This window comes from Quercus robur, chromosome 5, assembly GCF_932294415.1.
Source record: "Quercus robur chromosome 5, dhQueRobu3.1, whole genome shotgun sequence".
Classification (NCBI taxonomy): Eukaryota; Viridiplantae; Streptophyta; class Magnoliopsida; order Fagales; family Fagaceae; genus Quercus; species Quercus robur.
In genome coordinates, this window is record NC_065538.1 from 52,100,148 (window position 1) to 52,115,057 (window position 14,910).

At 34.6% G+C, this 14,910-nt stretch overlaps 1 protein-coding gene across 5 annotated transcripts in view; it reads left to right on the top strand.

Annotated features, from left to right (window-relative positions):
• LOC126726289 (probable LRR receptor-like serine/threonine-protein kinase At3g47570) overlaps positions 1–14,910 on the top strand; it is a 167,207-nt gene that overhangs the window by 140,224 nt on the left and 12,073 nt on the right. The window contains exons 2-9 of one of the 5 annotated variants that reach the window (XM_050431518.1): positions 52–117; positions 1,158–1,204; positions 1,859–1,939; positions 3,148–3,195; positions 3,971–4,032; positions 8,264–8,362; positions 8,454–8,503; positions 11,545–12,443. The exons of 2 other annotated variants lie outside the window; for them this stretch is intronic. In XM_050431518.1, coding sequence (XP_050287475.1) covers positions 52–117; positions 1,158–1,204; positions 1,859–1,939; positions 3,148–3,195; positions 3,971–4,032; positions 8,264–8,362; positions 8,454–8,487 — 437 coding nt within the window. In that variant the 3' untranslated portion in view covers positions 8,488–8,503; positions 11,545–12,443. Of the gene's footprint in view, positions 1–51; positions 118–1,157; positions 1,205–1,858; positions 1,940–3,147; positions 3,196–3,970; positions 4,033–8,263; positions 8,363–8,453; positions 8,504–11,544; positions 12,444–14,910 lie in introns of those variants that run through there. 2 more of the 5 variants (XM_050431517.1, XR_007655778.1) reach the window with 2 other exon arrangements.

Genomic DNA, 14,910 nt, shown 5'->3' on the forward strand with positions numbered 1-14,910 from the left:
TAAGTCAGTATGATTGATACTGATACACTTTTGCCCTCCCTGTTTTTGCAGTCCAGACACGCAACTGTGAGCGTAGATGCCATGCTCGAGGCCTTGCAGCGCATGGCTGTGGAAAAGGTATGATTGACCTGCTCTATTGTATTTAAGATTAGTTTTGTCTCTTATTAAGTGCAACAGCCTGTGTTGTCACATTTCTGTTTGGATTTGTTGACCTCTTTTTTTATATTGTGATTCTGTTTCCTCTCTCGATCGCTGTATGCATGTGATTCTGTGAAGGTGAGGTGGATCTGTGAAATGGGTTCTGGTTAAAATGGAAGGTTTGTTTCAGTCCTGTTGGTTTAAATTATTTCTGTTTTTTTAGTTGCACACCTCTTATTAATGGCATTTATCTATAAGAAACTGTAAAATTTTATTGATCTATCAAAATTAAAATATGTATTTCTTTCAAATGGCTTTATTTATTTTAATTTGATAAAAAACTGGTTTTGGCGGGTGGGGTCAGTTGGTCGTAGGAGTTTGATTAACAGTGAGGATTGCAACTAATCTGAGTGAAATTTTCCTATGTCATCAAAAAAAAAAAAAAAAAAAAAAAATCTAACAATAAAATATGTCTTGATAGGAGCTTTGCTAATTTGTTTATATCATGTTTTTGAATGAACGTAATCTTATCCCAAAATTTTAGTTTTTGCGTGGTTGGCTTTCTCTGTGTGAGTGTTTTGGTTTGCTTGAGCAGCTTCATACTCTGTGAGGTCTAAATTATGTTGTATGTTGTATTTTGACATTGAAGCTCTTGAATCTTACATCAGTAGCAATAAAGATAAGTTAATTAATTAGCAGTTAAACATCTTGACAACTCTGTTGTAGTGACATTTGAATCCATAATAGTTACAGCTCTTTTTTCATAATTTTGAAGGAATAATAGTTTCTGCTTTCAACTTATGATGACATTTGAAAGTTTTTTCAGTTTCTCATACAGAGTGATTTGGGATGTGTAGTAGTAAAGAAAAATTTTTCTGTCCAGCTCTTGGTTTAATGTAATTGATATTTTCAAGTTAAGAATTATCTTTTGGCTGACATTCAGAACACACTTTGCATATGGCTGAGACAAGTGCACATTTTATACTGATTTACAAATATTGTGTTTGTTATATTTGAAGGTGATTGCATAATAAGTAGGGCTCATCATCATGACTTTCACATTGAGGTACATTTGAAGCTACTCTTTCCAACAGATGTAGGAATATTATGTTTGTCATATTTGCTAACTTCAAGATAAGAGCATGCTATAACCATTAAATTCTTTTACTTTGGGAGTTATATCTAGGACAACCTTTAAATTATCTATTATTGGGGAATTTCACTGTTTGTACGTGTTTTTGTTTTGATTTGTTTAAAATATAAATTTATTTGACACGTTCCCTTTGATGCATTCTCTTAGAGATTATTATTGTGGATGTTTATATCTAGAAGAGCATGAACTCTGGACCCTACTAAATAAAGATAGCAATTTTACGAACTACTAAATTATGAGTATTTGAACACACACCCAATCAGATATCAATGGATCAAATAGCATGCTAACTAGTTTCTGTCTTATTTTATCTAAAGTCTGTAACTTCATAGTTTTTCTATATTTTTCCTTTTCCTTTGCCTAGGTATTTTTAATGTTTATAATTTTTCGTTCTAGATAAAAGTCTATGTTACAAAAATATATAACAAAAAACAAAACTTTTATTGCTTAGGATGTCTTCATCTTGATTTGATATTAATCATTAAATAGCATTATGATGTTTGAGCAATGTGCATATATTTAGACACTTTTTGATGCACCATTTAATTAAATTGTGGATCATTACAGGAAACAAAAATTGTTTTAGGAAAATCAAAGAATGACAACTCCTTTGAAAATCAGCAAATAGAAGGAGAAGAATTGAATAGGGTACAAGAGCAACTTATTGCTAAACTTTTATGATATAATTTTATGTTGAGTTGATTTATACAGCATGCTCAAAATAAAAAATAAAAAATGTATACAGTTATATAAGAATTGTTATGATATAACATTTATGTAATTAGAGTTTGTCTGTGGTTGATTTCATGCTCAGTTAAATTCTAATATCCTACTACTAAAATTTTATTGTATTTTATAGACAGCATTCCTATGATTAAAATTTTTTGCATGTTTTAATATGACTAATACATGAAATACTCTCGAGCATTGCATGGGTTAAATTCTAGTTTATATAATGGAAGTAACTTATTTATATCTTGGTTTATAGATTTGATTTGATTTTGTTCATATTTTAGTCATGTTGTTGAATATAGAAAGTTTGGATTCAGTTGAGTGATGATCGTGTCACCAAAATGAATAATGGAGCGTAATAGCAAGACCCAATTGCTTTTTATTAGGTTCTTCATATCAAAGCTTGGGCTGTGTTGCTATAGGCCAATCAATGTCCCCAACTAGCCCTAAACTTTGTTCTTTGCATCACATGTGTTTGTTGCGTGTGTATATGTGATCGCTTTCCTTAGTTTTATAAGGCTGTGATTGATTCAATAGATTTGATTGGTTGTCGTTTCCCCTTTGTTATATTAGCTTATTGTCTTTGTTGCCTCCATATTTTGAAAATTTTAGTCATCCTCATATTTGTTCAACGCTGTTTAAATGGTGCTAACTATTTTTTCTTTGATTCCTTCCATGAAGCTCATAACTGGATTTTGATGCTAAATATAAGCTCAATTATTAGCACTAGCAACAAGTAAGCATGAGTATGTAAAGTTTTGTATCAGTAAGTAAGCACCAGTAACAACAGCAGTGCAGCATCAACTCTTGGTACTAGACGCCAGCAGCTTATTAGTAAAGTTTTGTATCATCTTTGTAATTGAGGGTTAGAGTCATTTGCTTATTAATTGATTGTGTCATGTGCTTAATTGTTGATTAGTTAGAAGCCATGTGCTTAACAGTTAGTTAGCTAGAAACTATTCACTGACTTGCCACCCCTTTGGGATCATGTAAAAGCCCTCCAGGTTAGCCATCATAATGCTGAGATGCACCTTAAAGCTAGAAATTATTCACTGACTTGCCACTTCTTTCGTACATTCACTTGTCCTGGTATGCTTGTCTGATGGCTATGGTTAATTTTGCAGCTTAAAGATCAAGTGAAACTCTGTAAAGAACAAGAGGCAATATCACAGGTTATAAACATTTGTTCATGACATTAAATTTGAACTTAAAATGCATGTACCAAAATTTCTTTTATTTTTTATCTATATTTACTACATATTTAATTCAACTGTTTGCATTTCTTAAGAATGCTATTTTGAGGATTTGTTTTTGTTTCTGAGTTGTACGGTGCCTAAAAACATCTAGTTGAGCTGATGGGTCTGACCAAATGTTTGCATTCCTTGATGACATAGTTTTTTGGTTATAATTTCAACTTTCAAGGCTTCTCAGAATACTTTACATATTCTTTTCCTTTTTTTTTTTTTTTTTTTTTTTTTTTTTTTTTTTTTTTTTTTAAAACAAAAAACTTCAACCCTTTCATATTCTGTTTATTTGTGAAAACCTCAACTAAGATGACCCAATAACTATCAGTGACAACTGTCCCCTATTTGAATATTCATGCTGCTTTATTACCATTGAACAATTAAATTACAATCTTGTTTGTTGTTTAGAGTTTACCCGGGCATGCCCAATCCATCCTAAATTCCAAATCCATGAGATAGCATTAGATCAGAGGAAAACATCATAGTTTTCTTTAAATGATAATTGTAGACCCTTAATCCATAGAAAACTATTGAAAAAGAAAGGAGTAACAATATTGAAACAGTGAAAACAATTTGCATTAGAGGGTAGTGTTTTCCAAATGAGGGGTTTCCAGTGTTCAATGCATGCTTTCTTGATCTCTTGATGTTATGAAGACATTTTCTAATTGGTATTTCATTATATACGGTTGCTGGTGCAATATAGGAAGCATTCAGCCTCAACCACCTCCACCAACTAAATGGTTTGGTTCTAAATCAGCAAAGAATGTAAGATATGCCTTCCATTTGCCATTCAGAGACCTTTTTTTTGTTCAAAAAATCTTGATAAACATGGTTAATGGCTTAATGCTTCTTTTGTGTTATCTGTTATAAGTTTTGTCATTTGTATTTGTCAAAGGCTAAATTATTGTTAAATGGTGCATAAGAAATAATTTTTTCTTACCAACTCCTGGTTAATTAACACTTACTTGATAGTGGCTGCTAGCTACTTTTGTATTTGTTAGGGGTGTCTCTTTCTTTAGAGAATTTATTAGCTGAATGCAATTACTTTCCCCTGTATTCTGTATGATAGGAGGCTTTGTATTGTTTTTAACTTCTCTATAATAAAAGTATGAAATTAATAAGAGGCACCTTTAATACTTAACCATTTAGTATTGGCAAGGATGGTTGTTTTCTGATTTAAGAAATGAGCTTGGTTGGTTCTATTAGTACTTTACCATTTAGTATTTTACCACTTAACTGAGTTTATTGTTATCTTCAGGCCAATTAATTTTGGGAATTTTCTAAGTCAATTATAGTACTTTTGATTGTTGAATTTTTTTATTCATTATTCTTTCTTTGTATCTAAAAAAATCAGGTTTCCTTTAAGTTTAAATATCTTCTATGTCAAGAATTGACAGGACCTTAGCATCGGTGGATTGGGTAGATCATTTTGGGAATGTGTCTCAAAGGGTACTCCCCCGAGTAGTCTCTAATCATTGCCCACTTTTGGTGGTTGCTGGTTGTGTCAAGAAAGGTCAAAGTGCCTTTAAGTTTGAGAATATGTGGTTGAAAGAAGAGGGTTTTGTGGAGAGAGTTTGGCAATGGTGGAATGGGTATTGTTTTCTGGGTTTTCCGAGTTTTATTCTGGCTTGTAAATTAAAAGCTCTTAAAGATGACTTGAAAAAGTGGAATAAGGAGGTTTTTGGGGACTTGGCCTTTAGAAAGAAATGCCTTTTATCTGAGTTGTTGGATTTGGATGCAAGGGAGGACTTGTTGGGTCTTTCGCAAGAAGAACAAACATGTCGTGGTCAGATTAAAGGAGACATTGCATTTTTAGCCTCTTTGGAGGAGATTTCTTGGAGACAAAAGTCCCGGATTTTGTTTGTGAAGGAGGGTGACAACAATACTCGCTTTTTTCATTGGGTAGCAAACTTGCATAGAAGAACTAATCATATTCGAGGTATAGAGGTCGATGGGGTCCTTTATGAGGATGAGGAAGAGGTGCGGTCTAAGGTGGTTCAGTTTTACCAGGGCTTGTACATGGAGTCAGATTCTTGGCGTCCTTCTATGGACGGTTTGGAGTTTGCTAGTATTGAGAAGGATGAGCGACTTGTTCTTGAGAGGGATTTTTCTAAGGAGGAGGTGGTACAGGTCCTCCAAGAGATGGAGGGTGATAAAGCCCCAGGTCCTGACGGCTTCACTATGGCCTTTTTTCAAAAGTGTTGGAGTGTAGTGGAAAAGGATGTTATGGCCTTCTTTGATCATTTTCATAGCAACTCAGAGTTTGAACGGTCCTTGAATGCTTCTTTTCTAGCTTTAATCCCCAAGAAGAATAATGCCCTGAATATTAGAGATTTTAGGCCTATTAGTTTAGTGAGCAGTGTGTATAAGTTGCTATCTAAAGTGTTGGCTAATATATTAAGGATGGTGTTGAATAAACTCATTTCAGAGTCTCAAAATTCTTTTGTTGGTGGTAGACAGATTTTAGACTCAGTGCTTATAGCTAATGAATGCCTAGATAGTAGACTGAAATGTCAGATTCCAGGGGTAGTGTGTAAGTTAGACATTGAGAAAGCCTATGATCATGTAAGTTGGGATACTTTGTTCTATTTGCTAGAGAGGATGGGCTTTGGGGGTCGATGGAGAAGTTGGGTAAAGGCTTTTGTATCTACTGTTCGTTTTTCTGTCTTGGTTAATGGTTCTCATGCTGGCTTTTTTGGTAGTTCTAGAGGCCTTAGACAAGGTGATCCGTTATCCCCCCTCCTTTTTCTTTTGATCATGGAGGTTTTAAGCCGGATTTTGAAGAAAATTGAGGAGGGTAGCCTTATTCAGGGTTTTCATGTGGGACCTATTAGCTCTACTGGCATTCGTATTTTTCATCTTTTATTTACTGATGACACCATTCTTTTCTCTGATGCCATTAGGTTGGTTTTGTCTTGTTTTCAAGCTTTTACTGGTTTGAAGGTGAATGTGGGGAAAAGTGAAATTGTCCCTATTAGGGAGGTGAGCAACATTCACAATTTGGCTAACATTCTTCATTGCAGGGTGGGTAGTTTGCCCATGATCTATTTGGGAATCCCATTGGGTACCTCGTATAAGACAGCCTTTATTTGGAATCCGATTCTAGAGAGGATGGAGAAGAAGTTGGCAGGTTGGAAGCGGCTTTATTTGTCAAAGGGTGGCAGACTCACCTTGTTGAAAAGTACTTTGTCAAGCCTCCCGACCTATTATCTTTCTCTCTTTACTGTTCCTAAAGCTGTGGCAATGAGATTGGAACATATTCAGAGAAATTTTTTGTGGGGTTCTTCAGCGGAGTGTTTCAAATACCCTTTGGTGGCTTGGGAAAAAGTTTGCTTACCTTGTGAGTTGGGTGGGTTGGGAATTTGAAATTTGGTGTCGTTTAATCAGGCTCTTCTGGGAAAATGGCTTTGGAGATATGGTCATGAAACTACTCATCTATGGTGGAGTGTTATAGCCACGAAATATGGGGAGGGGAAAAGAGGTTGGAGCACTAGAGTTTGTGGAAGGGCTCATGGTTGTGGTTTATGGAGAAGTATTCGTGAGGGGTGGGAAAGTTTTTCTAGGCATGTGTCTTTTGTGGTGGGGGATGGTTCCTGTATTCTTTTTTGGCATCATAAGTGGACTGGGGATAATTCTCTCAAATCTCTTTATCCTTAGCTGTTTGAGTTTTCATCCAATAAGGAAGCTTTTGTGTCTGAAGTGTTAAGTCCTTTGGCTGGTGATAATGATAGAGTTTGGAGTTTAAGATTTTATAGGGAATTTAATGATTGGGAGTTGGCGGCTTCCTATTCCCTTCTTCACTTCATTCAAACTAGAATTCCTAGGGGTGGAGGTAGTGACAATTTTTCTTGGTGTCTTAATGGAAGTGGGAAGTTTGATATTTGGTCTTTTTATCTTAAGATTCAAAATGCAACTCTTACTTCTTTCCCTTGGAAAGGCATTTGGAAAACAAAGGTTCCTAAAAGGGTGGCGTTCTTTATGAGGACTGCAGCTCATGGTCAGATCCTTACTTTGGATAATCTTATGCTCCGAGGCCGAACTTTGGTAAATTGTTGTTGAATGTGTTGCTGTAATGAGGAATCTGTGGATCACCTGTTGATTTCTTGTGTGGTTGCTCATTCTCTATGGACGTATATGCTTCAACTGTTTGGGATTGATTGGGCCATGTCAGGTTCCGTTATAGACTTATTTTTTTGTTGGTATTAGTGGTTTGGGAAACGTTATTATGATATTTGGAATCTGGTTCCGGGTTGTTTAGTGTGGAATATTTGGGTAGAACGGAATCGACATTCTTTTGAGGATATGGCGAAATCTTTGGATCAGTTGCTAGATTTATGCAGACGGACCCTCTTTGATTGGTCTCGATGTTGGGGCCTCTCAGATTGTTCTACTAACACGGATTTTCTTTTGTCTCTTAGGATAACTTAATGCCTGTTTGCTGTTCTTTTCCCTCTTTTCTACTTGTTCACTATCGTGAATCTTGTATTTTGTTCTTGCTTTTTCTCTTTTAATAAATTTTTTTCTTACCTATCAAAAAAAAAAAAAAATCTTTTGATATACAATACAGGCTTTACCTTTTGGTGCTTATCTTACATGCATCCCATGTTCTAGGATTGTGCCCTGTATTGCACCTTCTCTATGAAAATGTTTTACCTATAAAAATACAAAGTAGCATACAATGTATACCTCTTTTTAGGGGGATGTCTTCATTTTCATTGTTGGCTAATGTGTGTCCTCTCTCATCGTCTCTTGCTCAGCTTCCTCCCAATGCAGGTACATCAATAATTGATGGCTTGAAAAGATTGTACATTGAAAAGCCAAAGCCACTAGAAGTTGCATATATTTTATTTGGCTAGTTCCATATTAATCTTTTAAACTAGAGGCTGTGGTTTGCAAAATGGAGATATTCCGATCTTTCTAGTTTTGCTGTCAAGTGTACACTCTAGGTTTTCAGGCCTCTGTAGCAGAGGATTGATTTTTATTTGTATTTTTGCAGACAAATAGTGATTTTGGTGCTAAACCCATGGTCTTTTGGGTCAATATTCAACTGGAAAGACAACTTTTATAAAACATTTGCTAAAAATGAACTACTCAGGTTAGTTAAGTTTTTATTTCTGTTTGTCCCTTCTGATTTGTTAATATGACTGGATCACAAAGATAAATGTCCCTTTAACATGTTTGAACAGATGCCCACATTGGACCAGAGCCTACAACAGATAGATTTGTTGTTGTTATGGTATCACAAGTCACCCTCACTTTCCTCTGTTATTTATGAAGGCTAATTAAGTTTAAGTCGACTATAGAAATGTTTTAAACTACTTTGTTTTAGGCAGAAACTACCATGTGCGTATTGTTGTTTTCCACTGTTGTTATTAACATGTATATTTTGTAGGTTACTGTTGCATTTGGATGTCATTTCAATATCTCAAGTTGTTTGAGAATTATCACTTCCAAGTCATAATTGCCAAAGAGTGTCTCCTTCCCCAATACCCCCCTCCCCTTCTTTTTTTATTTTATTTTTTATTTTTTTTACCTTCCTCTTCAGACACTGAGTGTAGATCTGACAAGTTGCAAACAGGGCTTTCTGAACAGCTTTTCTTTTGGGAAAATATTCAACCCTGGTTTCCCTTAAGAAAATCGAACCTCATGAATTTTTGAGTGTAACAATTAACCCATGTGGTCTTGTTTTATGTGTTAATTGGTTAATTGTGTGATACTTAACCCCCTAGGCTTTTGGATATAACACAAAACCTTGTGGTATTTTTTGTGAAAATAATATGGAAGCTTATAGTTGCTTTCCCTCAAAGTCTGTCTTCTTATTCTATTTTTTAAATAATGAAAGTTTTTGGTGGCTTTTATTTTACACAATTTTTGGTCATGGAATCTTGCACGGATAATTTCCTCTGAAATGATTTGTTGCCATATAGGTAATTTCCTCTCATTTGCTCTCATAGTGTTTCTTACTGAGGCCGTTTGGATTGCGCGTTTTGCGTGTTTCAGTTTCAGCGTTTTGGTTTTTTTTTTTTTTTTTTTTTTAACGCATGAACAGTAAAATCACATGAAGTTACTGTGCAGAGACAAAAATCACTGTTCATGCACTGTAGCAGCACTGTTCACACATTAAAAAATATTAAAAATGGGTCTCACGGCACTATTTACACATTTAAAAATTATTTTACTACAGTATTTTTAGTTTTCAGTTTTCAGTTTCCAGTTTCAGCAACAATAAGTTCAATCCAAACGGACCTACTAGTTAGTTCTACACAACTTATGACTGTTTTATCTTCCTCTTTTGGTTTTTGTCTTCTCTATTTTCTTCTTGTGTTTCTTTAATATGCTGTGTGATTCCATGATAGTTGGCATTGTCATCTGTGGCTCTCTGTCATTGTTTAGTTTTAATTGACCATACTTGACAAGTATCCTTTAGTGATATATATAAAGATTACAATATGAAAAAAAAAATACTTGAACTAAATGGGTGATCTAAAAATTTAGAAAAAGCTGTGGTTTTTAGGATGCTGTTGTTGTGTGTTCTCCACTAATGACCTTACATAGCCTAAGAAGCAATAATTACTAGAAAATATTGTGTGAGTCAGAATTAGTAAAATTGGGTACAAGAAGATAAGTAGATACCCATTTCGTTTTTAACTAATCTTTCTCTTCGCTTCTGTTTAATAATGTAGTAGACTTATTGTTAGGAGGTAACTACAAAATTGCTTCTTTAATTTGTTGCTTTAACCTTATTTGCTCTCACAGTGTTTCTTAAAAGTTAGTTCTACACAGCTTATAACTGTTTTATCTTCCTCTGGTTGTTTTTGTCTTCTCTATTTTCTTCTTGTATTTCTTAATATGCTGTGTGATACTACACTAATAATTTTATTTCCATGGTAGTTGGCATAGTCATCTGTGGCTCCCTATGAACATTGTTTAGTTTTTATTGATCATACTTGACAAGTATCCTCCAGTATATATAGCTTTTATTACAATATGAAAAACATACCTTAACTAAAAGGATGATCTAAAAATTGAGAAAAAACTGGTTTTTAGCATGCTGCTATGAGTTCTCCACTGATGATCTTACATAGCCTATGTAGCAAAAACTATTAGAAAATATTGTGTGAGTTAGAATTAGTAAAATTGGGTACAAGACGAAAAGTAGAGACCCGTTAAGAAAACTTTTTGTACCATTATTTCTTAATGTTCATGTTCTTTGGAGTATGGTTTCTATAGATGATGAAGTTCTAAGTGGTCATATATGGTTAATTGTCTCCCATTGTTTAATGTGGTGTCTTTGGAGGGAAAGAAATAGTAGGAGTTTTGAAGATAATGAGAGATCCATACTAGACCTCAAGTTATTTTTCTTTAGAACTTTATTAGATTTGTTGGTTGCTTTGCGAAACCAATCATTCACCTCTTTCCTTGCTTTTCTTGATTCTTGTAATTTTTGTACTTGATTGTTGACCCTTGTACACTCCTTGTGTACAGGGTGTCCCTTTTTGATATCAATAAAACTTATTATTTATCAAAAAGTTCTAAATTTGTACCTTTTACATTCATCATGTTGATTCCCCCCCCCCCCCCCTCACCAAAAAAAAAAAAAAAAAATCATCTAGTTTCTAAATCTTGAGTCTAGTTGTTGCCTCCTTATAGTTATAGGACGTTCTAGGATTTCTTCTAGTGGCAACTACAGATAAATCTTCTTCTTTGCCTTTTTGATTTTTACTTCTGCCACTGCATAACCATATGTCTCAAAGCTGAAACAATATTTGGGCTAAAATTTATGAAACAATAAGTATTGTCTAAAACCTTGGGAGGAGTTGTTATCTTAGATATCTAGGATAGTGCAACCCTCCCACAATCTGGTTCATCTTAATAGATGTTATTCTAGATTCAATATATGATGATGATCCTTCTCTTTCTAACCCTTCTTGATGTCTTCATCACACTCAGTTAAATTGTAATATCCTACTACTAAAATTTTATTGTATTTTATAGACAGCATTCCTATGATTAACAAACTTTACATGTTTTAATATGACTAATACATAAAATACTTCCTAGCATTGCGTGGGTTAAATGCTAGTTTATATAATGGAAGTAACTTATTTATATCTACGTTTATAGAATCAATTTGATTTTGTTCATATTTTAGTCATGTTGCTGAATATAGAATGTTTGGATTCTTATGCTGCTTTTGACTTGTATTAAAATAATTAAATATTATTCTCCAATTAAAAAAAAAAAGTGTGATGGGATGATTTTCTTGTGCTTTAACAGGTTGATATGCGCAAGAATGCTCATTCGTGTGGACTTTCCGATAGATTTGATTGGTTGTCGTTTCCCCTTTGTTGTGGTAGCTTATTGTCTCCAATTTTGTTGACTCCATATTTTGAAAATTTTAGTCATCCTCCTTTTTGTTTAATGCTGTTTAAATGGTGCTGACTATTTGGATTTTGATGCTAAATATAAGCTCAATTATTAAAACTAGTGACAAGTAAGCATGAGTAAGTAAAGTTTTGTATCAGTAAGTAAGCATTAGTAACAACAGCAGTGCAGCATCAACACTTGTTACTAGACACCATCGGCTTATTATAAGAGGCAGTTTATTAGTAAAGTTTTGTGTCATCTTTGTAATTGAAGGTTAGAGTCATTTGCGTATTAATTGATTTTGTCATGTGCTTAATTGTTGATTAGTTTGAAGCCATGTGCTTAAATGTTTGTTAGCTAGAAATTATTCACTGACTTGCCACCCCTTTGGGATCATGTAAAAGCCCTCCAGGTTAGCCATCATATTGCTGAGATATGCACCTTTCGTACTTTCACTTGTCCTGGTAAGCTTGTCTGATGGCTATGGTTAATTTTGCAGCTTAAAAAGATCAAGTGCAACTCTGTAAAGAACAAGAGGCAATGTCATAGGTCATAAACATTTGTTCAAGCCATTAAATTTGAACTTAAAATGCATTTAGCGAAATTTCTTTTATTTTTATTTTTTTATTTGTATTTACTTCATATTTAATTCAACTGTTTGCATTTCTTAAGAATGCTATTTTTAGGATTCACTGTTTTTGTTTCTGAGTTGTACGGTGCCTAAAAACTCCTTGTTGAGCTGATAGGCCTGACAAATGTTTGCATTCCTTAATGACGTAGGTTTTTGGTTGTAATTTGATTAATTTCTACTTTCAAGGCTTCTCAGAATACTTAACATTTTCTTTTCCTTTTTTTTTTTAAAACAAAAAACTTCAACCCTTTCATATTCTGTCTATTTGTGAAAACCTCAACTAAGATGGCCCAATAACTATCAGTGACAACTGTCCCCAATTAATATTCATGCTGGAACATCAATATTAATGGAAAATACAATTTGTCGCTTCAACACGTTAAATTAAATAGCTGTGGAAAGTTCAACACGTTAAATGAAATTAAATATCGAGTTGTGCTAGGACCACCAAATATTGCACAATTTTGTGTCACAACTCGCCACGTGGCGAGTTGTGATTGGTGAAGGAGTGTCTGTGGGCCATATGGGGACATACCTGCACCAAGCACAACTCACCACGTGGCGAGTTGTGGCATAAAGTTGTGCAATTTTATGTGGTTCTAGCATTTTCCTTAAATATCTTTGTGGAACTTCAATGAAACATACAAGTTGTCCTAACATGTTAAATTAAATAGCTCAATGAAAAGTTCAACATGTTAAATAAAATTAAATATCTTACTAAAAAAAAAGATCAATTGAAGTGCAATTGGAATAACAAATATAAAATCCTATTTTTATTGAAGTTTTACATGCATGCAACCACTCAAAGGTTCTCTGAGATTGATCTTATGAAGTTGCATTAGATCATATGACTTTTTGAAAGCATTCCTATTTTCATGTTACCTGCCGTGGTCTCAATGGCAGTAAATATTCATAATTCCAAGAGTAATTCTTATTATATTATAGGAGGTGGGGTTTGAATCACCAATATGAAGCACCACAAAAATATTAATGGACTATCACTTCAACCCATACTTCTTATAGATCTACATTTGATGCTAGTAAATCAATGGATGAGATTGAAAATTAAAAATCACTTTTAATTTTAGTCTTTAGATCAAAATATTTTTCTTAACCTTTCAACTTTTTACCTCTCTACTTTTCAAACTTCTACTTTAGATCTCACAATTCCATTATAATTGCATCATGAAATTAATTATTGATCGAGATATAAATCCAATTCCTACTAATATAATTATACCATGTGCAAAATTAAATAGAGAATTGACTTGCTAGCTACAGGGTAGTGCTGATTTTTCTAGTCAATAAATAATTTTTCTCTTCGATTTTGGAGGATGGTTCTTTCTAAATTCTAATCAATCAGTCTCTTGTACGTTTGCCTATCATAATTATCATAAGATAGGTTTTTTTTTTTTTTTTTGGTTCTAGTTTACATTATCTCAAACTTCAAAGGTCATTGCGATCATTGAGGACCATATCTCCTTCAATCAATTAGCAACTAGCTAGCAGGTGAAACATCTCACCATCTTCATAGTTGGCCTAGAACTACGGCTAGCTTACATGGATCATAGGTTCTACGTACTCTAAGTTATGCCTTTGTTTACAATTTTGTTTCGGTTATTACTTATTAGAATAAAAGAAATGCCAACTTGTAAATCTTGTTTTAATAAATTTACTAGTCTTGCTAAAGTAGAACATAAATCTTTTGTCCCATACACCTTATATATCTTCTCTATACTTTGAATATTGCAATTGAACACCCATTAGCACTGTCAAATTGGTTGTTTTTATGCCCAACTAAACTATAAATGCTCTGTATATGCCCTAGTTATCTAGGGCAAATTCAGCAACTAAAAGAGGATATATAGGTACCATGAAAAGAAAGAAGGAATTATCCTATATTTTTTGCTTCAACTGCATTGGATAATTAAGGTTTTTTTATTTTTATTTTTTATTTTTAAAAGGTAATTGTGGGGCCAGAGAACCCGTGGCCCAGACCCACTCTACATTAGGGCCCAGGGCCCAAGCCGAGGAAAGCCATTGCCGAGGACGACCTCTTGCTCGGCACCTCACGAAATGCCTGAAGAAAGGGACAAATTGAGTGTAGGGGCAGTGCAAGGGAAAAAGCTGCCAACATCATAATACCAAACCCTGTATCTGACAAGTCCATACTCTAAACCATACTCTTTAACTTTCCCAACGACCCCAAACCACTCCAGGCATGGGTTGACAGGACAGGTCTGCACCCCAGAAAAGTGAAACTTACACGTGGACTCTAAAAGGGGAAACAAACACTAGTATAAAAGGAAAAACCCCCCAGAAGAAAGGAGGAGGCCTTCCCCCGGTAAAAGGGAGAAAGGGAAGGATATAAGGCTCATTGGACAGCGTCCGAGGACTTAAGTCCTACAACCCGTACTAATGGAGGGCTTAGCTAGTCAAGCTAGGCCCGCCCATACAGGAACTTCCATAGACGCCACAATTAAACCGTCCATCTGTGCCCAAGGTCATGCCTTTCAAGCCCACTCTCTACAAATCATATTGTTGGGGCCCTTTGCATACGAGCCCAACGTCATTCTTGGGCCGTTAAGTAAATCGTGTCCCTACAATTGGCGCCGTCTGTGGGAAGGCTTGTGCGTTGGTTCAGG